This window comes from Vipera berus, assembly GCF_964194415.1.
Source record: "Vipera berus genome assembly, chromosome: 2".
Classification (NCBI taxonomy): domain Eukaryota; kingdom Metazoa; phylum Chordata; class Lepidosauria; order Squamata; family Viperidae; genus Vipera; species Vipera berus.
The window spans coordinates 235,357,036-235,381,989 of record NC_138203.1 but is presented as its reverse complement, the minus strand read 5'-3'; the positions used below and the strand labels follow the sequence as shown (position 1 = coordinate 235,381,989).

Genomic DNA, 24,954 nt, shown 5'->3' with positions numbered 1-24,954 from the left:
CTGGCTGATAGCTAGGATTGTGACTGTGAGATTTTTATTTTTATTTTTTTATTAATTTTCCACTATTACAATCATATCTTTACAATAATATCTTTTAAAAGCAACGTGGTGTCTGGGTTACAATAGTTCCATTTCAGACAAATACATATTATTACAGATCTCCAAGTTGTTGTAACCAATATTCCCTCTCTCTTATTTCCTTTAATACATATTATCTCTCATCTAAATTAACATACTTTTCGTTGCTATCCATCAGTCATTTAATAGCTTTCTTATATTTATCAATACCTTAATATATATTATATTTTAACATTCCATTTTTAAGATATCAAAACACCTTATATATTTTTTCAGTTTTAATTTTACATTAATATTAAGATTAAACGTTTAAAGTTTCTCATTTTCATATTTGTAAATAACCTCCTTTCCCTTTACACAGTTTTCTCCAATACCTAGTAATGTAAATTCACTTCTTATTTATTTCTTTTTCATATCGACAAGTTAGTAGTACAATATGAGAATCGTAGTCATTAGAATACCAATTGCAGGGAGGAGGAAGAGGAGGAGGACAATATAATATTCTTATCATTTATAATTTCCACATATTAAAAGTTAACCAAAATTTCTCTGTTTCAACATTGAACACGTCTTTTCATGTTACTACATCCAAGTATATTAATTACATTGTATCATTCTTAACATATGTACATCTTAATCCATTTCATTTAAAGAATTCAGTATTTCAGTGTTAGTATTCATACAACTGTATTTTGTTTTTATTTTTTTAATTAGTCAATATTTTTATCTACTCATCACAGCAATGTCTCATAATCCAAGTACAATCCTATCTATTTTGGTGTTATCTATTGCAGGCCTCTTAAGTATGTCCATATTTCTTCAATCTTATTCTTGCTTTCTTCCATTGCCATATCATTTTTCGCTTCTTTGCCTCAGGGTCATCAAAGCATTCTTGTATTGTTGTATCATATTTAAGTAGTCCTTCAGTCTCCGTTTTTGAAGGATTGAGGGGTCTGTTAACAACACCAAATCTTCTCATTATTTTTGCCTCTTGATATAGTTGCGCTGGACTGAATAAATTTTTTTTCCATCTGTTTCTCATTTTTGTCTTTGAAAATCTGTGTTTGTTGAGTAGTTAATTCTTCTGCCAATGTATTTGATTCTTCTGTTAAGTTCTGTCCCGATAAAATATTGGTTGTAGTCACAATTTGAGTTTGTTTCTTCGAGATACTTTCTATTTCTTTTCCAAAAGCTCTTATTTCATCACCAGCTGCAGAAAGGAACTGATAGGTTTGGTAGGATATTTCCCACATAGCATAGATTTGTTTTTGAAACTCTTCCATGGTGGAGTTTTACATCTGGTGTTCAAGGTTAATCTTATCTTATTTTTCTTGAATGTTTTCTTAATTTTTTAAAAAAAATAAAATCAGATTGCAATTTCAGGTTTAGCCACTGGGTGTCCCCCAAGTGCTTTGAAAATTCTTTTCTTTTAGTCCGTTTCTTTTTTCAACGTTTTTTTTTTAAAGAAAAACACCCCTGAGCTTCCTCGCCGCTTGTTTGAAGGGGGAGTTGAATTCCCCCCTCCCTCTCCACAGGGGGGAAGGTACTTAGCAGCTTATTTAGGTGAAAAGAAGAAGATTAAGGTATAAGAGAGGAATCTTACCCCCCCCCGTCTCTTCCACGTTGCTTTAATGTTGCCTGATGGTAAATTTGACTTCGGCTGTCTGCAGCCTAGTACATGGCCATATTACTATGGCCAGTCTTTCATCTGCCGGTACGAAGGGAATGCAGGCACTAACGGGGGATTGCGCTCCCCCGCGTTTCTGCAAAAGCCCCTTCTTTCTGGTCGCCCCTCCAGGGTGACTCTTCAGTCCTTTTAGGCCCCCCCCCAGCAATGCGAAACTGGACGTGGAAGACGAGAGCCATCCTCCAGACGTCCATGCCAGCTGACTCGGCAAACCCGGAAGTCCTGACTGTGAGATTTTTAAACAGCAGTCCTGTTGATCCAGCCTGATATATAGGTGTTAAGGATTAGAACCCTTGGAGGGGGAGACAGCCACTTTCTCAGTGGCTGGGGACATGCTGCCAATTTAACCTAAGATTTGAAGAGAGAGCAAAGGAGAGAAGATAAAAAGCTTCTGAATGGAATAAACGGAGTGGCTGGAGAGAAAGATTGGAAAGAGAAGTTAAGTATGCAGAGCAGTTGTCAATTCCTGATCCAGAAGGAAGTGGCACGGTCCAGAGATGGCATTCCTGGAAGAAGAAAAGATCCAATGGGCAAGAGCTCCAACAGGGCCCAAGAACAAGAAGGAGAAAACTGGCTGGGTGCAGATGGCAGCTTCATTCAAGGCTCCAAAGGGAAAGAAGATCAACTGTCAGTGGAGAAGTTTTGGACTCTGAGGAAAGTCTGGGCAGAAGTCCCTGAGCAGAGAAGCAGTAAAGTATGGCTGAACAGTTCCAGGAAGGGTTCAATCCACGCTGAGCACACTGCAATACATTCCAGCCTATCTATCTATCTGTCTGTCTATCTGTCTGTCTGTCCGTCCGTCCGTCCGTCCATCCGTCCATCCATCCATCCATCCATCCATCCATCCATCCATGAAATTTATGTGGCCACCCATCTCATACAAAGTGATTCTGAATGGCATACAATAAAACCAAGAGTTAAAACATTCTACAGATCTGCTTAACATAAAACAAGACTGCAAGAAAGAATGCATCAGAATGCTATACATGATGCAACTATTGTGCTGATTTCTTGTTGCCAGGGGATCTTCAGATCTTTTAAAAACATTTTTAAAGGGATTCCTAGAAGGTCATAAGGGTTTGGGCTAACCTCCTCTTAGGGGGGTGATGTTCCAAAGGGTGGATGCCACAAAAGAAAAAACCTAGGTCCATCAGAAAGAACTCCTTAGCAATGGGACCCATAATGTATCTCTCTTACTGGACTTAGTAGGTAACATGAGACCAGGTGAACACAGTATTTTATATACCTGTTGAAAATACCTGCTGAAAATAACATTACTTCATATATTAAAAGGATAAAAACTCTCCACAGATCCATTTCTCTGTGTCAATGGTCACCTTTGCATTAGATCTACACATATCATTCCATCTGCTCAAGTGCAGTCTGTGTCTCCTCTTTCAAATGTTAATTATAACTATTCTGACTCTTCTTCATTATGCTTTACTTGTTGTGAACCACCCAGAATCACTTAGATGAGTTTGGCAGCCATACAAATTGTCATCTTCATCATCACAATCATGCAAATTTTGCTCTTGTCATCTTATCAGGCAGTTGGAGATCAGCCACATTCCCTTCTCTTAGAGAATACTAGAACTTAATAAAACTAAGATTCTTTATATGAAGGATTACTGGTGACAATAAGAATGGCAACACAGAATTATTTATCGCATCTGCAGATAATTGTCTCTTTTTAAGGTAGCCCAACTCTTTCTGGGTAAAGAGGGGCCAGAGGAAGTGTTACAGAAGAAGTTCTAGATTCCTAGAAGATTATTTTAGGCACTTAGAATTTGGATTTTGCTTCTACAGATCCCATGGAACTGACAGACCCTGTTGTGCTCATTTATCTGGAAGTCATTGAGCCTGTTAGCCTTGACTGGGTCCTTGGGTCTTTGAGCTTTGCCACTTATGCCTTAAATCCATGTCATCCTGGTTGTTTGGGGCTTTGCAGAAGACCGTATATTGTTGGATTGATGTAGTGGTAAATGAATTGTAAGCTAAGGTTTTATTCCCAGCATCCACCAACCAGAAGTACCTACACACACAAACTCACAGAAGGTTATAGGCCCATTTATGGCTACAGCTGCTTATCATGATTAGGGGAACCATTCTTCACCATTGGTGGCCATTCAGTTTCAAGTTGCATTTCAGACTCTCAGATGAGATTGAAAAAGAAGCAATTGGTTTATGAGTTGTATTAACTGAGTTCACTCTACATCTTTCCCCCCCCCCCAGGCTTTCATAGAAACTTGCAAAATGGTGGGTGGTTGTAATGAAACGAAGAGCGGTGCCTACTGCTTGTGTGAAGTCCAAAGCAGTTCTGAATTATTTTCAAAGCCTGTACGGCCCTAGCTTTTTAATCTGAAGGATTACCAAAATGTGTATCTACGGTGTATGCTATAGAAACAGTTGCTAAGCAGGTGAGGGATAGCAATGTTGGAATAATGACTTCTGCTGGAAATGATATACTATTAGTAACAGTTGTCAAAGCATTATGATTCTTGAAAGAATGAAAATAGTATTTGATGGCTGTGAAAGATGAACGGATATCAGAGTTACTAAGCTACAATACCTCAAGGCTACTTGTCTGTACATTATATCTCTGCCCATGCTGCTCTGATATTAGTCTGAGGTGGTGGGAATGCGCCATAAGTGCAATGCGAATTGATTCCATAAGTGGTATATGCTTTATATCTTTTTACTTCAGTCCCTTATAAACACTAGGGTAGGGTACAGGATAGTACTTTTCTATTTGAATAAGTGTTGCTAATGGCAACTCCTATTCAAATAAACTTCTCTCCATAAGAAAATTTACTGTATCAGGAAGAAAGGATCTTTTTGCTTATTGCTGCTTTGCATTGTTTGAGCCAAGCAGAAACAATGTATTAGTAAACTTTTACATGTTTATAGTCTTCAGGCTCCTTTAGTTTTGAAACTTAAACTCTGTTCTGTGCTGTAGATGAAAGTAGATGATTTAATTGAAGAGAAGGATATTACATTATTGGCTGTTAAACTGCCTTAAAATTACTTTCCCCCAAATTTTCTACTTTGTTTGTGAGAACTTCTGAACTTACCCTTCTGAACTGTTTAGTGTTGTAATTATTTAAATACTAGTTGCTGCCTTTCAATTACACAGAAACATTAGATGGCAATTGAAATTGTGTCAAGAGTGCCTGGGGACCTGTTATAGTACAAATTATCCTAAACTGTTTAGCAAAGATTTGTTCTCACTGAAAAGGTTTAAGGAAAGAAGGTCCCTTTTCTGAACGTCTGGCTCTGCACATGAAACTGACGCCAGCAATTGGAAGCAATTTGTGGAATTGTTTGATTACATTAATTGTGGCACCAGCAAACAGGACTTTGGGAAACAGTTTTGCTTTCTTGCATTCTTTCTGGATTGCTAGCACTGAAAGCCAAGATACAAATGTGCATTTCAGGACTACCAGAAAGTGCTATTGTTTAAAATTGGCAGGGTGCATGAAATAGTTATATCCCTTCTTGATGTGAGGATATGCCAGACAACTTCAGCCTACATCTACCTGTTCTTTTGTTCTTGCTCTCCAACAGATTCTGTCATCCCTTGGTGGCCAGAAACCTAGAATAGATTCTATGCTAGCCATAACATTAATGTAGACGTGTGTAGAACATTGTATAAGATGTGTAGAATATATAACAGATTTTTCTTTAATTTCCTGATTAGCAAGGCATCAATTAGAAAAGTAATGAGATTCATAGACTTCATTTGGACTAATTCGTAACTGGCTGATCAACCACACTCGACGTGTAGTCCTCAATGGAACTGTATCTACATGGAGGGAGGTATGCAGTGGGGTACGCCAAGGCTCTGTTTTAGGCCCAAAACTCTTCAACATCTTCATCAATGATTTGGATGAGGTGATAGATTATTTAAAAATTATATGTTGATTTTAAAAATTTTATGTTGATGCAGCAACCAGTTCATGCTGTTGATTCATATGTTAGGTGTAATCAACTATCATTTGAAGATTTTCTGTCAAGTATTATTGCCAAGCCAAGTGTCTTCCCGGAGACAGATATAATTGTGGACAACCAATAAGCACAGTTTTGTGTTGTATACCAGTTGCACCTATTTTTCTATGGGAAGGTTCTGCTCATGGTCATTCATGCCCTGCTCATCTCCAGCCTGGTCTATTCAATGCACTCTTTGTGGGGCTGCCCTGGAAGAGTATCTGGAAGCTTCAGCTGGTGCAGAATGTGGTGGCATAGGCAGTTCTGACTGTCCCTAGATGGGTACCCATAACTGTTCCATAAACTGCACTGGTTGCGAGTTTGTTTCTAAGCCCAATTCAAGGTGCTGGTTTTGAACTTTTAAGCCCTTTGTGATACGGGGCTGCTTATTTGAGGGACTGCCTCTTCCAGATTACATCTGCCTGTTCCATATTCTTAAAGAAGAAGAATGCTAGGGGCCCCATGTACTGTGGAGTTATATTTGGTGGGACCCGGAAGATGGGCCTTTTCTGCTGTGGCACCCTCGGTGTGGAACCTAATTCCCCCACCCCAATGTAAGATTGGACCCTTCCCTCCCATCCTTATGCAAATCCCTCAACACCTGGTTCTGTCAACAAGCCTGGAGGTCTCAAGGGAACAGTAATCTCCTGAAGTGGATCATAATATCAAAATACATTTCTTATGGTGCTATTTCACATTTTGTTTTCATAAATTTTCAAGCAAACATTATTTTAATATCTTTTTGCCTTGCCACTAAACTCCTCTAATTTACTATTGACTTAGTCATATTTGACAAAGAAAAATAAGGCTCTCTATTCCGCTTTGCATTTGTCAGCTTGTCATCTGATAACTCTGTTGAACATTGAGATACTGGAATGAAATTTGGTAGCCATTCATTCAGGATACAATTCTTCCTTTTATGTTTGAATGGCATTGGAATGAAAGTTACATGTACCTATTCAGGTCAGCTTGCTGAAATTAAAAAAGGAACTCCAACTTCACACTCACAGATATGCACACACAAACTAGAAAAACATGTAAACCTATTTTGAAGTATAAGAATAAATGCTCAGATAATTTTCTGTATTTTTAAAGACAAAACCAAGATCAACCTCTGCACCAAAGTATCCAAGAAGATACTTTTTTAAAAAGAGTACAGTATTGCCTTTGATTGTTGAGACTTTGGAATGAAAATTTCAGAATGTGTCTCGGGACAGCATGCTTAATTTCAAAAACTAATCCTACATCTATCACCAGACCGTGTCAAATACTATACTATTTTAGAGTAAATTTGTTTTTCTGAAATGTTAAAGGGACATTTCCTATGAAAAGCATCTCTCTCCTTCAGCTTAAGCCAACACGGTATTTTCCTAGACTGCATACAGTATTGCAAAAGTAATGTGGCAATAATATGGAAATTTTGACATTGCCTTTGACATTCAGATTTCTTACATAATCTGGCTGGGTGGAGTTTATGGTGGAGAAAGTAATCCCACCCATTTCTCATTATGCTTCATGCTTTTCTTCCTTTCCCTTCCAAATGCAGCTATCTATCCTTTACCATATTCTTCCTTATTTCTTTCTCCTGGAAGGAGGAAAGAACGTGCCTGCATTTGTGCAGAAAAGATAATTGTGTGTGTGTGTGTGTGCGTGTGCGCGCACAGACACAAATGGGCGACAACATGTTTTACAAGTGGGAATCTTATTTTATAGACAATTAATTTAATTAGTAGCTATTAACTCAAGGCTAATTTTATTTTTTCCTAGTTCTGCTTTTTTGGAATATGGCCTCTTGCTTGTGTAGATACACATTCTATACATGCAGATGCCTCATTGCAACACAGACCCACAGACATATGGACACACAGACACACACACATATATTCATTCAAAGGAGGAAAAACTCTCATTGTCTTCAGCTGGAGATGAGAAAGATGAGCATTGCACAGGACGTCGGTGTGAATTCTGTCTGCTTTTTCAATTTGGGGAAGATTTTAAGAGATGTCTTTTCAGATATATGTTACCAGCTATTACTGTACTTTAAAATAAGTTGAAACATTGTTTTGCATATCCATCATAAGATGAATTAATATCCACACGGTAATAACAACAATGACATTACCTTAGTGTTGTTGAATATTTTTGTTCCGGAATAACAATAATAACAACCAAAAATCCTCAGTTGTGGCATTAGCATCTATTAGTATTATATCCCTTAATATATTATGTTTCAATTGTTTTATTGTTTTATTCTTTATCTATATCACATCTAGTAGAAAGGACATAAGTACTATTAATGCCCCTACAACTTCCACAGAATGAAGTATTATACAAGGAGCCATCCTTTTCTTTCCATTTGTCACTCACATAAAGACAGCCTTCAGAATTTAAGCTATTCTTATAAGAATCTTAATATTGCAGCAATGTTTTAGTACTCCTAATATATGCACATCCCCACATCAATCTTGAAGCAGTCTCAAATTTATTTTAAACATGTGCAAATGTTTTTCATCAAAATGCAGCAAGAAGTTGATATGTGCAGTATTGAAATATTATGGTTTATTTGAAAAACATGAATCTGAGGTAAAAATATATCGAAGATCCAGACACCTAAGTTGTATACTCACAACACTAAATTTAGATACTGAGTGTAGATACTGAATTTCTCAGGCTGGCAATGATAGTTCCCATCTTTATCTTAACAAAAAGGCAAATGGGGAGAATCCTTCTCCACTGCTTGGGAAAAACTCAGATTAAATACTGACAGTGAATTGAGAAAACAACTCTTCCAGTTCTAAACCTCTCTGGGGTAGATAACAGTATTGTAATATATATACCAATATATACCACATTCATTCATTCATTGATGGAGGGAGATCAACAATCTGTCTTTGAGTTATTGAAATTATGAAAGTTGATACCTGAACAGAATCAGTACCTGAATCATAATAGAATATTCATTAGAATTTTAAGTCCTTCAAAATTTGTCCAACATCTAAATGAGGATCATATCTAATGTTATAATAGTTGGATTCTAAAACTGATGGATGATTCTGAATCCTTAAAAGAAGATGTGGACTCTGTAGCCTTTCTAATATGATTGGACCTGACAATAATTCGTAGTTCAAGATGATGAGGTTTGGAGTCCTGTAACATATCAATAACTATACCTTCCCCAACCTTGACTTATGGTTATGCTAAGTTACAGGTATTTTTGAATTAAGATATCCTACCTAAATGAAAGTTTTTCTGATTTTTTTTAACATTTACTCTTCAGGAATGGAATGAACAGTCCCGCTTATGGTAGTTACATTTCATATTTTTTTAGGCTTAGTCATTTATGACTGGGAATCTTATATCTTGTGGGAAATTGTGGTGAATACTCTATTATACATGAATAAATGAAAAGATGTTGTCTAACATTTTCCTTGGGGGTGATGGGACTGATCAGTTTTACTGCTCCTAGGTAGAGAGAGAGAAAAAATGAAAGTCCATTTTTCCATTTGAAACGCAATATATTTGCCTCACATAATCATTACTTATTAATGAGTTTTATGCTCTTTAGTTTGTTTCCTGCCATGTATAAATGGAGATGGGAAGCAAGAAGCTGCTTTTGACAGAGTTCTTCCAGTCAAGGTATACAAAAGAAGTTAATTGGGCATCCCAGTTACAATAGCAACAGATAGTGACAGTCTTCATGGACCTCTAATATTTTTAAGTAATACAAGTCTGTGTTTCAGAAAGGAGTCAGATAACACACATGCGGAGACTGGCAATGAATTAAGAGTGGACTTTAGATTTTTTTTTTTACACTGTTGAGCAGGTCTAAGCTAGAAAGAGCAGTGGCCTCATTTTAGCCAAGTCTTTATGGTTATAAGCAGTTAAGGTAAGCAGTTAAGGTAAAGAAGACTGCTGTGTGGCAGATTGTCATATTGTGATAAAGACCTAAGACCTATATGTGGTAGACTCCAGAGCTTTTACCAAGATCAGGGTACACTTGTCTCTGGTGCTAGAATGAATAGCAGTGCACTAGGCTAGGACATGTCAGTTTTAATCTACAGAGTCTCTACCATAGGGACAAGTAGCATTTTTTGCAGCACATATATCAAAATTATTCCTGTAAAAGTTAGAACAACCAAGGGCGGAACCCCACTCAGTGCAGCTGACTATACAACTGAAGAAGTTTCTCATGACAAAAATGGGCCAGACACAAGAATTGCCTTGGGCCATGAATTCTTATCTCAAGGATCAAGAAGAAACACAGTCACATGTTTTGTCATGCCAGGCATGGTTATTTGCTTTCAAGCAGGTGTTTGAACTGCAGAAAGGTGGAGTTATAATGGATGAGGACATCCTAAAAGAGTAGTTGACAAGGTAGCTGATTCTCAGCCTGGTTCAACCATTGTGCAGGCAGTTTATTCCACCTGAGAGTATACACCAGGGGTAGGCAACCTTGGATCTTTTATGACTTGTGGACTTCAACTCCCAGAATTCCTGAGTCAGCATGGCTGATTCAGGAATTCTGAGAACTGAAGTCCACAAGTCATAAAAAGCCAAAGTTGCCTACCCCTGGTATGTACCTTTTTGCTGAAAGATTCCTACTGTTCTTTTCCCACTACTTTTATATTACAGTTAGTTTTAACTGTTCAGTGTGTCCAACTCTTGATGACTTTGTAGGCAAGTGCTCTCCATGCTATCATGACAAATATAGTAGTTGTTGGAAAATAGCATGAGTCTTTAAAGTACAGTGTGTAGTGTTCCCATAATATGCTGCTCTTAGGTCCACAACATGCCCAGTGTTAATAGTGATGGGTTATTTGCTGATTGTTCTGTGTCTACTACCACTAGCGTTGGACTCAGATTCAAAAGAGATCCACTCTTGTCCATTACTCTTAGGTCCTAGAGAGGAGTGGGCTGACTAAATGAAAGGGAATCCGTCACTTCTCTTTAGACAGAGACGAATCCTGCTTTTTCAGCACTGGGCCCTGCCTCAGCTTCATTTTACTGCATTGCCAGGTTACACCACAGCTGCTTCTGCAGGGGAAGTAGAAATATTTCTAAAATTTAATTTTCTACGAAGTTACCCTTCCACTATAGGTAGTAGGCCTTTGCCTTTTCTCTAACAGTTTCTCTACCTTTCCTATGTTTAGCCTATGTTTAGCCATAGCCTAGTTTATTTTGGGAGAGGGTTTTAAATAGGGACTACGATAGATGGAGCTAGCCCTAAACTGGGGAGAGAAGCAGCAGAAAAGCTTAAAAGCAAGGGGAAAAAAGAATGTATTTGCGTAACTAGTATGCAGTGGCACACACCACCTAACTGGAAAAATATTTATTTTCAAATAAGATCTCATTTGAGAAAGTAGCATTAGTGAAGAAAAATGTGCATTTAAATTTCAAAATGCTTGGATTTTGCAGTGCTTGAAATGGCTATGTTTATTTTGAAAATGGAATAAAACATATGGAATAAAGCAGGTTCTATTCTATTTTCAGGCATGGAACACATGAAACAGCACTTCAAGCTTGAAACCATTGAGTTTAAACATTTTGCACATCTGTCCTGCAGTCCATGTCTTCAGTGTTGTTTTGCTGTGGCAAACTAGCATCTGTAGGTCATCCTAATACTAGTTTAATAAGCTGAATATAAATAGATCACAAAGAAACTAGAGGTTGTTTTTTTTTAAAGAAAAAAGCCTAGGTGACATTTGATAGTGCCATATCCTTAAACAAAAAGAAAGATGGATTGGATCATCTTTCAATAGATTCTGTAGTTTTTCAACAAATCATCAAGACTGAACATAAGTGCTCTGTACAAAAAACCTGTATTTACACATGCAGCTTTTCAAGATAAATGGTTAAAAAATAGCATTCCCATCTGTATTAATAGGTTTATCTCTGTTTTCTCTTTTGGTTCATACATCTGTCCACCATTTGCATTTTGCATATACAACTTAATTCTTTTGTTGATTTTCCTGTCGATATCTCCAGTTCCACATTGTTTGGTTGTTTCTATTAGAAATAAATGGGGTGTATGAATGTAACAAAGTTTGTTGACTTTTCTATTTACGCATTGGCTTGGAGTCATTCAATATGAAAAAAAAATCTTTTTTTGTTTTAATACGAATTTTATTGTTGAAAATATTTAAAAACTTTGGACATAGTGTAATCAGTCTTAACATACCTTCTTGTCTTACATCATTTTTTGTATGTTATATACATTTTATATACATATCATTTATATACAATATTCGATCTTATCATCCACCTTATTGTAATATTATTTAAGTTCAACATCTTGTATATCTCTATTAAGTCCTTCCTTTCTGTTCCCACCATAGGTAAAACTTGTTCCAAATTTTATAATTTTTTCATTCTCGTGAGGTGAAAAAAAACTTTCTAAATGAGTAGAAGTGAATTTGAATTATCATAATTAAAAGTAGTGTTGTTTATTCTCTGATACTTGATATAGCCAATGTACAGACCTGTTTTTCTAACAGTTTTCTTTAGAACTCAGTTTTATATATATGAATCCCCACCCCCATCAACACTCGACAAGAGGCTGGAAAAAATGCATCTGCTGCACTGCTTCCACTTGCAGGCATTGCAAAACACTTCTTTCAAATCAGTTTTGAAGCCTGCACAGCCCAGTTGCTCTTCAGTTGGATAGCGATAAGTTTGAGGGATTCAGTTTGATGGATATAAGTCATCAGCCACGTTTTGCAGCTTGCCGTGGGTTCTGTAAGAGTCCCCAACTATAGCGAGTCATCAGGTACTTGGCAAGTCACAAACCTTGCAAGCTACTTTTTAAAAAGAGAGCTGAAGAAGCTTCTTGGATGAGAAGTGAAATGTCTTCAAAGAAAAAGTCCAGTTGCCCTTGGGACTACTTTTTAAAAGGTTTCTTTTCCTATATCCTTTATTTATAAGCAATTGAGGATGTGCTTATAAAATTCAGTTCTCCAATTCTTCCTCTCTGTGACTGTAAGAAAAAAAAACCCCAGAAAAAATCAGTTACAGCCTTTTCTGATGCTATCAGTGATCTTCAGAAGCCAAACAAGATAACATAGTGTGGTCCCTGGCTGCCAAAAGGCTGCTTTCCCCATGTTACAGATAAAACCTATTTGCTTAAATAAACTTTGTGTGTGTTTGTGTGTGTGTGTGTGGGTGTAGGTGTTCATTTACATGCACACATTGTTTAAGTTCTCCACGAATTTAAAAGTAAAAGTATCAAGACTCAATTGATGCCCAATATTAGCTGCTGTTGGATTTTTCTGCTAGACTTGATTAGGAAGATATGAACAAATTGGCAGTAGTTAGTAGCAGGTAGAACAGTAAAATGATTAAAAGCAACCTGCCTTTCTTTCAGTTTGTTCCCCGAAGAAATAAAATCCTATGCTTCGTTGTGTGTAATTTGAATACCAAATTACTGATTGCTTATGTTTATATTCAGTTGTAGAGTCAAGCTAGAGAAGAAAAATGGAATTGCCACTATAGAAATCTGTGCTTCAACTTATTTTCAAAGAAGAAATTAAGTGCTGAACTAAACTTAGTTTACTTGTATTGGGAAAAAGTTACACAGCTTTAACTATTTTCTTACATTAATCCCGATTGGAATTATTTTTTTTAGTGCAGGTTTGATTTTCCCAGTGAAATAAGTAAAGCTTATACTTAAATAGACTATGTAATATATACTAATTAGTATCCTAGGTGGATGTTTCTACTTTCAGATGTTCAAACTACGGCACAAAGCCAGTGTGTTTACTTGCTTTGGATACAATGCAACAGTAGGAAGATCATTGCAAAACATAAATGATGGCTTGTAGGAAACATAAATAATACTTCAATGGGCATAGCAATGTATAAATATATTATTGTTTGCAAATTAGTTCAAAGCTAATGCACAACTTATTTGAGGAAAACATAAGTGAGCAGACCATGAGCAAGTAAGTTGATGATAGGAGTGACAGAAATTTTTTTCTACGTATAGAATTTATGCCATAAAGCTAGAATAAAAATCCTTTTTCCTTCTTTGTGTATTCTTTTTGTTTTTATATCTAGTTAATAAAAGAATGGGGGACACTACAATAAACTTGTTAAGTAAATTGTAGGTGATTGGTTAGTTAAACTTCCTGTTCTTCCCTTGGCCCTAGAGCACTACACACACACACACACACACACACACACACACACACAGAGAGACACAGGTATTTCTGAGCAGTGTGGGCCACTTGCCTATTGTAACTTTGAAGCTAAAGTCTTTTCTTTCTCACACACAATCCCTTTCTTTTTAAACACACAGACCTTTTCAATTTAATCCATTAGCAAGTTGGCAAAATAAAGTAATTGTCCAACAGAGAAAAGGGAGAGAAATCTATTAACATTTGTTACAAATCTGAGTAGTACAGGCAGCACTTAATTAATGGAACAGATTTCTTACTATTTATTCAAGCTTACACAGTCATTGTTCAGAAGAGATTAGACTCTTAATGTAAGTAAGTTAAACTAGACCTCCATCTAAAAATATCCGTCATTTCAGTTATTAAGGGGCTGATGTCTTATTTGGTGAAAGATATATTTTCCTTCATTTCCTTGGTCTTGTAAAATGTAAAGTATGCATTGTGTGTAATACGAGAAATCCACCGAGGTAGATGAAACCTAGATTGTGGCTCCCAGCCTGTCTGCTTGTGCTTTCCCTCTTTGTGCTGCCTGTGTCACAGAGCCTCTTCAGCCCATAGACCTCCTGGCACCAGAGTGAAAAAAAACCCCACCATGCCATTTGTCAGGGTGTGATGCCAGCAACTACCTAATCAGTTTGCAGAATAAGGGCCTTGGGATTTGATTAAGTAATTTAAATACCTAGCAGTAATACCTGAGCTGCTTTTGGCTGGCAGCCCACGATTCCACTTGGTTAGCTACCTACCATATTTTTTTTTCTATTTCCCAGCTACAAATGCCTTGGAGATAATTCTCTGCTCAAAAGGATACAAATTTGCAATCAAAATGCTCTTTGGCTTCTATTTCTTCTCTTTTTCCCCCCCTCCAAAGTTTAATATGATTATGCTTTTGTAAAGCTTGGTTCCCCTGTCCTTTTTACTTCTTTCTTTTTGCTCTGTCTGCTCCTTCTCTATGTAAAGCAGTGTTGAATGAGTGATTATAATTGTATAGTTGTTCTGATGCTGTTTGAATGGTTACTGCTGGGAATAATTTAAGTTTCTGTTTAAATACAGGGGTACCGTGCTTTAGTTTGTTTCCAAAAGTTAGGGTACACAAGGCTGGAATGAAATGCCTCTGCACAGTTCCTTAATGCAGCACTGCCTTTTTTTCCAAATTGTCTCATGATTCTGTGAGAAGACACTGCTGCTTTAATGAGATGAAGGCAGGTGCTATGCTTGTGCTTTTGCATGCTGTGAAGTACTTGTTTGGAACTGAGTAGAAACTACTTTGTAGTCCTGTTTAAGGCTTATAGAGCTTCCTGTGTAAACTTCCTTACAAAGCTGAGCATCTCCTTCCTATAAATGTTCTTCACACAAAGAATATTCATCTGTGTAAATCAATAGTTAGGAATCATAATAGATAAGAGTTAATACAGTATAACGGAAATACAGACTGGGGCGTTTAGTTTTTTAAATTTACTTTTAAGAAGGAGCAGGCTTTTGGGAGGATTTGATCAATAGATTTTGTTGCAAACTGCTTTGAATATTTGGAAAAGTAAGATGTATATAAATATCTCTCTGTAAATTTATTTATTGTATTCAGTCAAATTTTCCCCATCACAATCAGATTAGTCTCAGTAGTATACATCAGGGCTTTTCAACCTTTTCACCCATTGTACCATTTTTAGGATATGGCAACATCTGAGTACCACCAGTAAAAAGGAAAAAAGTGATGAAGTACAGGTAGTCCTCGACTTACAACAGTTCGCTTAGTGACTGTTTGAAGTTACAATGACATTGAAAAAAGTGCCCCCCAAGCCACAGCCGAGCAAGACACCTGCCTGCCCGCCTGTCTGAGGTTTTCATTGTTGTGAGCATTTCTGTTGAGGATTGGCAGTGGGGGTGGGGTGGGGAGTGTTTGGTTTTATTCCCCCCCATCTCTGGGTGGTTGCAGCAGATTTTGGTCACTTCACGTGACCCCGGAACACTGTGACCGTCATAAATATGAATCAGTTGCCAAGCATCTGAATGTAAATCACAAGACCCTGGGGATGCTGCAACATTACAGCTGATCAGTGCTTCTTCTGAGCTCAGAAGTGCCAGGATCAGTGCCGAGCTCCAGCTGGAGACTGCCACTGATCCTGGCCCTTCCACTGAGCCCTGACAGCCCCGAAGAAGCGCTGATCCTGGCGCTTCCGCTTAGCCCTGACAGCCCTGCAGCTCCAGCCATCTGTCGCTCAGGCTTGTGCAGTGCTGCCACTCGTTTAGCTCATTCTACTCCCCCGCTACCACTTTTCTAGGATGATCGCGTACCACCTGCCAGGTGCCAATGTACCCGTACCACTGGTTGAAAAGCCCTGGTGTACATAACTGTTCACATTTCAAGCAACCATTATAACTTAGTTATACAAATAATTACCTGATGGATGGATAGATGGATGGATGATTTTGTTACACACACACACACACACACACACACACACACACACACACACCCTCTAATATTCACATGTGAGAACTGGCTTAATCAGAATAAGTGGATACTAACACATTTGTATTGTTTTCTTGTTTTTAAAAGTTTTAATAATTTAAACCATTCAGAGTTGGAGTCAGGTGATATCAATTTAATACATTATTGTTATTAATATATATTAATATTGAGGTAGTCTGCCTACACTTTGTATGAAATGTGACACTCCTGATAAAGTTCTAGGTAAATAAGTTGCTTTAACAAGAGTGTACTGCTTTATGCTGAGTCTTAATTCCACATCCATTGTGTGCAGCTACATGCTGCCAAGTATTTGAGATTATTTTTAGTTACAATTGAAAATAATGTTTTAGCTCTATTGGCCTGCACAACAATTCTTTAACAGTGAGGTGAGTGGATTAAGTAAGAAGATAAAGCGAACATACATCTGGCCAAGCTAGCTTGCAAAGATAGCAGCAGCAACAACACCCTCGCCCCCACATACATTTGGGCCTGACTCTGCTGGCATTTCATAAGTCTTTGAAGACCGAGAGGGTGAGTGAGCCTCTCGGGGTTTTTTTCTTGTACATTTCTTTTTTAAAAATGATCATTTCTAAAGCAGAGAAACAAGATTGAACAAACAAGGAAAGGGAGAAATATGGTATTTATAAGTGGACAGAGGAGTTACCAAGATTCTTAACAGTTAGCATTCAGTGTATCTTTGATTAGAAATTTAAATTAAATTACATCTAAATATATTAAATTATTTACTAAAATAAGTATTTAAATCTCTGAGCTAAGTGCTTAAAATCTCCAGTGTTTGTTCTTTAAACAATACAAAAAGAAACCTACTCAAACATTGCAGTTAAATATTATAATGGTTTCCTAAAATACACGGAGAAGCCTTTTTGAAGCCCTGTTCAGATGTTAAACAACTTATTTGGAGTATACAACAATCTATAAAAACATTATCTTTTACATTGTTGGGATGAAATATTTCCCCCAGCTCTTATAAACTCATATAAGAAGCTTTCACACTTCTGAATATGGACATAAGACATTAACTGCCCTCTTGATAGAAAAGCATAATACATATAGAACTGATTACTTCAGTATTGAATCTAATATTTTTTTTTAAAAAAAACAACTTGGTGACTTGAAATGCTGTAATTTGAAAAAGTTCGTAAAAAAAGAAAAAATATTTAGATCTTAACAGCTGATCTGAAGATTATTTCACAAGTTAAGTTGATAATACCGACAAAGGAGAGCAGCAGCCAATTATAATGACCAGACCAATAATTCCTTATACTAAGTTTGCTGTATTAACATTTTACATTTTAAGTAATGTAGCTTTTGTCAGATTAACTCAGAACCATATCTTAGATGTCCACATTAAAATTCACTATGTTAACTGGCTATACAACTTTTCTAGTAATATTTACTTTTCCTCTTGCAAAATCATGCTTGAATCAGGTGGGAGTTTGACTTACATGATCATATTTCATAAGGTAGGGAACTATGAGGAAGTGTTGAATCATATCTGGAAAAATCTCTTAAATATTAGGAACAAAAAGGACTACATTTCGTGTCCTGTTTCTTCTTAGTTAGGCCTTTGTAATATGCTGTCCCTACCTTGTGGTGGACTACTACTAATAATAATATTAATAATATTAATAATATTAATAATAATAATATGATGATGATGTTGGAAGGGACCTTGGAAGTCATCTATATATAGTGCTGCCCATCCATATTCATCCTTACTATTTTAAAAATTTGAATTCCAGGTGCATTCATATATTATACGTATATTCTGGTGCTGAATCAATTCACAATTAACTGTGAATGGCCCTTTAGGTTGTCTGCAGTGGAACAGATGACCTGTGCATGTAGACGACCTGTGAATGTAGACGACCTGTCTCCAGTAAATCATAAACATCTCAATCTTATTGTTGGGCCATGTTATAAGAAACTGTCTCTGTATTTCAATATGAGAGGAGAGAAACTGATTAAGTGTTTGAGATAAGGTTATGTGACACCACAGGTTAGAAATACCTGAGCTAAAATTGGCTTACTGCCCAATACCTACATTTGCAGAATATGTAGCCAGGTGGGACTGAATATGCTTTTAAGGAAATCTCTGCTAGCAACTTGGCCAAAACATTGCCAAGCCCTGAATAGCAGTTAACTGTTTTTGTTTTGATTCAGATTACCCATGCTCCCCACATATTAATCTCAAATGTAACAAGTTAAATAAAGACATTTAAAAGAAAGGTTCTTGAGTAGCATATTTTATTTTAATCTTTATTTGCCAATAAAATGTTTGAACTTAAAAAAAATAATTCTCCTTACTGTCACCACTTAAATATAAACTATCCTATATATAAGGTAGGCAACCTGTATTCAGAAAGTTGACATATTTATCCTGCAGATCAATGGTAATAGATGGTAAAGGTAAAGGTTCCCCCGCACATGTGTGCTAGTCGTTTCCGACTCTAGGGGCTGGTGCTCATCTCCGTTTCAAAGTTGAAGAGCCAGCGCTTGTCCGAGGACGTCTGCATGGTCATGTGGCCGGCATGACTAGACACCAAAGGCACACAGAACGCTGTTACCTTCCCACCGTAGTGGTCCCTATTTTTCTACTTGCATTTTTACGTGCTTTCGAATTGCTAGGTTGGCAGAAGCTGGGACGAGTAACAGGCGCTCCCTCTGTTATGTGTCACTCGGGATTCGACCCGCCAAACTGCCGACCTTCTGACCGACAAACTTAGCGTCCTAACCCAGATTTGTCCATTTTCCTGGGTTTTCTGCAGTGCTGTTCTTGCTGTGGATGCTGTGCAATCCTGCAAATAATTTGGATATGGAGCTCATTTCCAAACCTCTGTAAGATTTTGAGATGGCTGCCTGGAGATGTTTCCTTTCTAATATGTTTTTTTAACAAATCTTTTCAGATGGGGTGAAGCCAGAAACAAAGGCACTTCTGACTGCCATTTCTAAGAAGAAGCCCAAGGCAGGGAAGGGAGATTCAGCAAAAGAGGATGAAAGTAACAAGGTGGATTCTGCTCATCCTGTTCATATCACTCTTTTTTTTAAAAGATACGTCTTTGATTCACAGAAAAAAATGATTCAGTCTTGAGCCATGTTTGAACACCAAAATGGCTTGATGGCGGGTTCCATACACTGTTCACATACTTTCTCTCTTTCTCTCTCTCTCTCATTCCCTCTCTCTCTCTCTCTTTCTCTCTCCCTACCTCTCCCTCTGCCTTTCCCCTTCTTCCCTCCATCATGCTTTCCAGTTCCAGCCTGTTGTGGTATAGGTACAGGTACATGATACTCTTTTGCAGGTAGTAGAAATGTTTTCATATTAATATATTCTATGTAAACCTTTTCATATTTTTGATAATTGCGTATTATTATTGTGTCAATAAACAAAATAAATGGAAAACTTGATGAAAAGTGAAATGCAAATACATCTGAAATTAAATTGTTTACATTCTTATATGTTCAAAAATACAAAAATACACAAGTTATAGGGCAAGGGTTATTTTGTGAATGAAGTTTGTATTTTGAGTAATATTTTAACTGGCTTCAGTTTCAAAACATCTTCAGGGATGTACATAATTTCATGGCATATACTGTTTTGTGGCTCATAATGGCTTGAATAAATGTTTGCATGTACACCTATGTAAATGTGAAATTAATCTTTCTTTTTTTCTCTCCCCATTCCAAAAAAAATTGAGAGAAGAATAAAATCTCTCTGGTCATTTCCCTGAATAAAATAAATACTATTCAACATCACAGAAACATCTTCATGTTTATTACCAAAATAACAAATTATTAAAAGGTTTTTTTACTTGTTTATTAGTTTTATTTTGCTGAAACAATAGTAAAGTATACTTTTAAAACTTATTAAGTCCCAGTTTCAGTTCCCCTTTTCTCTCCCCATACAAAATCACTTAATCTCTAGCAAAACCAAAAATTGGAAGGGAAAATCCAAGATCAACCATATTTAGAAAGTGGAGCAAGGTCAGCGTTTAGGCTTTGGAGTCTACTGGATATTAACTAAATTTTGGAGGATTTCTCTGGTCAGAGATAGATCCCAGAAGGTGGTTTTTTTTTGTTGCCCATTAAACTTAGGAGTATTAGTTATCATAATTTACATGCTTTCTTAGAGTTTTGCCAATTTAAGAAATGAGAGCTAATTTCTAATAACTGCTGAATATAAAATTCTTTACATTACTAAAATTAATTTCTGAATGTTTTGTATATTTCTGATGGGGAAAATGTCACGCATAAAGGAGCAATAAAGACAGTTTGGGATGTTTATGGTTGCTATTTATTGTGACTTTTTTCTAGGGTTATTTTGGGGGGAGAGATAATGTATTGAGTGGTCTTTTTTACCACTTTTGCTCCACCTTTTATTCAAAAGGTCACAGTCCTGTATTTTTCCTCTGATGACATAATCTTAAAACCTTAACCTAAAGTTAAAATTATATAAGGTATTGCCATAGGTTGACTGGACTGTTTCAAAAAGTAAAGTAGCGTATAAATATAATACATAAATAAAATAGTAATAGAGACAAGGATGAATTTCAGATAAAAACAAGAAAGCTCTCCTGAATATTAAGAACTATTCCATTTTCAATTGCTCTACATGATGAAAGACTTGATAATAATAATAATAATAATTTAATTGATAGGGAGGCTATAGGAAAAAAAATCTGGAAATGAGGAATTCTATATTGTAGCCTTGCATGATAGATTTTGCTATCTAACCTAACTTGGTTTGGATTCCTTTAAACTAAGCTATGGACACTTTTAAATCATTACCTAAAGCTTGAGTGATAAACTTGGGTGATTTCTGCTGAGTGAGTTCCAGCTGACGTTTTAGTTACAACCCCTAGAATTATGGGCTGTACTTTTAGTATAATCTATAAGTAATTCAACATTTAGTTATTGAATGAATAGCTTCTGCTATTCAGAGGTACAGAAATAAAAGTTATAGAGGAAAATAGACATTTTATTTTCATATCAGAAGCCTTCCCAGCAATTTTCGGTGTTTGCCAGGTGACCCAGATCGGATTATAATTTCCATTACGCCACGACTTCTAATCTTTTTTTTCATAAAGCATAAATAGCCCTTTTAATAGAGTTTTCATATATGCATATCCATGAACATAGAAAAGTGAGCAAGTGCATGTATTGTCAATAATACCCACAACCAATGGTGGGATTCAAATATGTGAACAACCGGTTCTCTGTGTGGATGCCGCCTCCGGAAGTCCATCCTGGGCCTGGGCAAACAAAAACTAGTTACCGATTCTGCCGAACTGGTGCAAACTGGCTGAATCGCACCACTGCCCACAACCCTTTTTTCATGCTAGTATCTTTATTTACCAATTAAAAGTGTAACACAAGTAGTCCTCAATTTATGACCACAAATGAGCCCATAATTTCTGTTGCTAGGTCAGACAGTTATGGAGTTTTTTCTCCATTTTATGACCTTTCTTTCCCACAGCTGTTAAGTGAATCACTGCAGTTGTTAAGTTAGTTAAATGAATCTGGCTTCCCCATTGACTTTGTTTGTCAGAAGATTGCAAAAAGTGATCACATGACCCTGGGACACTGCAACCATCATAAATACGAGTCGGTTGCCAAGTGTCTGACTTTTGATCACCTGACCCATGGAGATGCTGCAACAGTCATAAGCGTGAAAACAGCCATAAGTCAGTTTTCCAGTGCCATTGTTGTAACTTCAAATAATCACTAAACAACTTCTTGTAAACTGAGTACTACCTGTATTTCATTATATGCTGCTCAGAGAACATACGTTGGGCAGCAAAATACATATTTTAAAACATGTTCCTGGGGCAACAGTGGTTTAAATCTCCAGCCCACTTAATGTAAGTCTTTGACTCTCTTATCCAATTGTAACCTAATTGTGGAAAATGGTCACTAACCTAGCCAGCAATTATAAGATAAAGATGGAAGGAACTGAAGAGAATCAGGTATTCCAGGTGCAGATTCCAAAATAAATAGAAGCATAAAATGTGCAACATAGAGGAGCTGAGCTGAATGTGAACTCTGGACATCCAGCCTTTACTTATAATTAATATGTTACAGTCTACTAACCCCCAGTGTTTCATTAAAACTGTAATCTCCCTACTATAGTCTCAGTTATTATTTACAATTTAGTTGCTTAGTATCTTTTACAGAACTTCCAATGTACAAATAATAGAAAAACAGTTACAGAATTGCTAAGAGAGATGGTGGACTGAATGTGTTCAAATGGAGACTGTCCAGAAGCTTTAATTTGAATTCCTGCTTACCAGCCCCTTCAAGTGTGGGAGGGAGAAGGTCTCACACATGTATGTTTATCCATAACATTCCTACAAAAATGATGGTGTGAAGAGGTACGGTACATTTTCATTAAAAATCTGAATAATAGGTGCTTGATTTGCCATTCAGGGCCCTGAAAAACAAACCACATAAAAATATAAAGGTAGGCTGTAGATTCAGCTATGTAGATATGAATCTGTTAGCTCCAATTGTGCAGGAGCTCTTGTTAAAAGGTGTGCTTCTGAGCATAAGCAGAGTGCTGAAAAAAATACCTCTATTTTAGGTAATGCTGAATCTTTCCATCTTTGTGCATGCAATAATTTTGCTGCAGTAACCTTGTTCCAAAACCAAAGCATCATGATTTTTTCCCAGTTGTTTATCAATCAGTCCCAAAAGAAAAGCTTCTGGTTTCAAAACAGCTGGCCCTTTCCTGACACCTCTCCGTTTCTCTCCAGTTGTTGGATTGGGCCTACAAAGGTATTCAGCTACTCCAAGAAGAAAGCTAAACTGTTTTGCATGCTTTTTCTTTTCTTACTGCTATATTGGCTCCAAGCTCAAAAGGTCTAAAGTTACATTCCCCTCACTTTTACACATGTTTAAAAGTGGAACAGTTCTAGAGAAAACGTACTGAACATTTCCAAATGTGTGTGGATGCTCACACATAATAAATCGGGAAGTCCAGTGCATTATATTTTATTTATCTGTGCATATGAATGCAGGTTAAAATGGTTAATTCAGGTTTGCTTCCTCTCCTTTTATAGCTTGTGATGCCTCAGGAACACTTTGTGCCGAAGCTACTGTATAAGATGCTTATCTTCCACTTTAACACTTTTTTTCTATTTCCCCTACTTTTTTCTTGCTTTCATCATACTCCTTTACTCTTCTAGATAGTCTAGGATTTAATAATTGTTGCTTTGTTTGGCTCTTTTGGAAACTTTACTCCTAACACTAATGACCCTGCAACTGACAATGTTTAAAACGCCATATTTTGCCCTTTGGTGCAAACATCTGGAAAGAAGGCATTTGTAGACATATTTCAAAGTATTATTTGTGTGTGTCCCTATCTAATATCATTTAGAATGGACTGTGGGCAACAGGAATAGTTCTAGACCAGGGGTGTCAAACTCAATTTCATTGAGGGCCGCATCAGCATTGCGGTTACCCTCAGGGGGCCGGGTGGGTATGGCCAGGGTGGGCGCAGCCTACTGGGTGGGCGTGGCCAGCTCTACGCATCAAGGGTGCCTATGGGGGCCTGGGCAGGAGTGGGACAGATCTGAGGGTCTCTGGCAGAAGGAGGGTCTCTGGGCCAGGGCCAAGGCAGTGGGGGCCGTTCCCTCACTGTTTCCAGGATGGCTTCGCGGGCCGCATGAAACCACTTTGCGGGCCGAATCCAGGCCCCGGGCCTTGTGTTTGAGATGTCTGTTCTAGACAAACAGTATACATTAAGTTGCCTTAAAAAGACATCTTTGCTTTTGAACTATCTCAGTATTTCACTTTGTCTTCTTCCACTATGAACTCTGAATTAATAAAGGAGACAAAGCTGTTTCTCTCTCCCCCACCCCACCCCGCTCCAATCTACAGTAGTTAATTCTGAAAGAAAAACAGAAACGCACCCAGGAACTTTGATTATAATGTACTATTACCCTGATCTCTGGCTACTGTCCTGAGGCTGTTGGATATACATTCAGAAAATAAGTGAAATGGTGGAACCAAATGATTACAAGAAAATCAAAGCTTTTAAAGACATTTGTAAAATGAACAGATGTTCAAATGTTCTTTTATTTGGGCTCCAGACAGACGCAGCTGAGATTTTGCTTTCATCCTGGTAATCGGTGCATTATGGTGTAATTTGTAAAAGTGGCATTAAAAATATTAACAGGGTCATATTGTGATCTACTGACTCTTGTTTCATTAAGCCGTGAAGCTCCAGAATGGCAGCAAGGGAAAGGATTAAATGTTGTGGAACATGTCGCACCGCTAGCATCTGCTGCAGGAGACAATACCCGTAATTACTGCAAAAGTAAAAGGTTTGAAGCAGATACTGAGAAAAGCCAGAGAATGACAAATTGATACCAATACCCAGGGCTTAATGCAGCATTTTCGTTGGAGAAGAAGGTATCTGTTGAATGGGGTCGGGTGGGGTGACCTTTATAAAGTTGCTTCTAGGAAGGGAGTTTCTCCCCTCTGGTGGAATTTATTTAAGCTTCATTTAAGGGCATGATCCCAAAGAGTTCCGTTGCCAGCTCTGCTTG

The 24,954-nt window shown here is 37.2% G+C and overlaps 1 protein-coding gene across 1 annotated transcript in view; it reads left to right on the top strand.

The window, feature by feature from the left end:
• The window catches only part of EEFSEC (eukaryotic elongation factor, selenocysteine-tRNA specific), a 170,752-nt gene extending 150,076 nt beyond the window's left edge, over nucleotides 1–20,676 (top strand). Inside the window, exon 7 of the mRNA XM_081317729.1 lies at nucleotides 19,315–20,676. Coding sequence (XP_081173855.1) covers nucleotides 19,315–19,499 — 185 coding nt within the window. The 3' untranslated portion in view covers nucleotides 19,500–20,676. The remainder of the gene's footprint in view (nucleotides 1–19,314) is intronic.
• The last annotated feature ends 4,278 nt before the right edge of the window (nucleotides 20,677–24,954 follow it).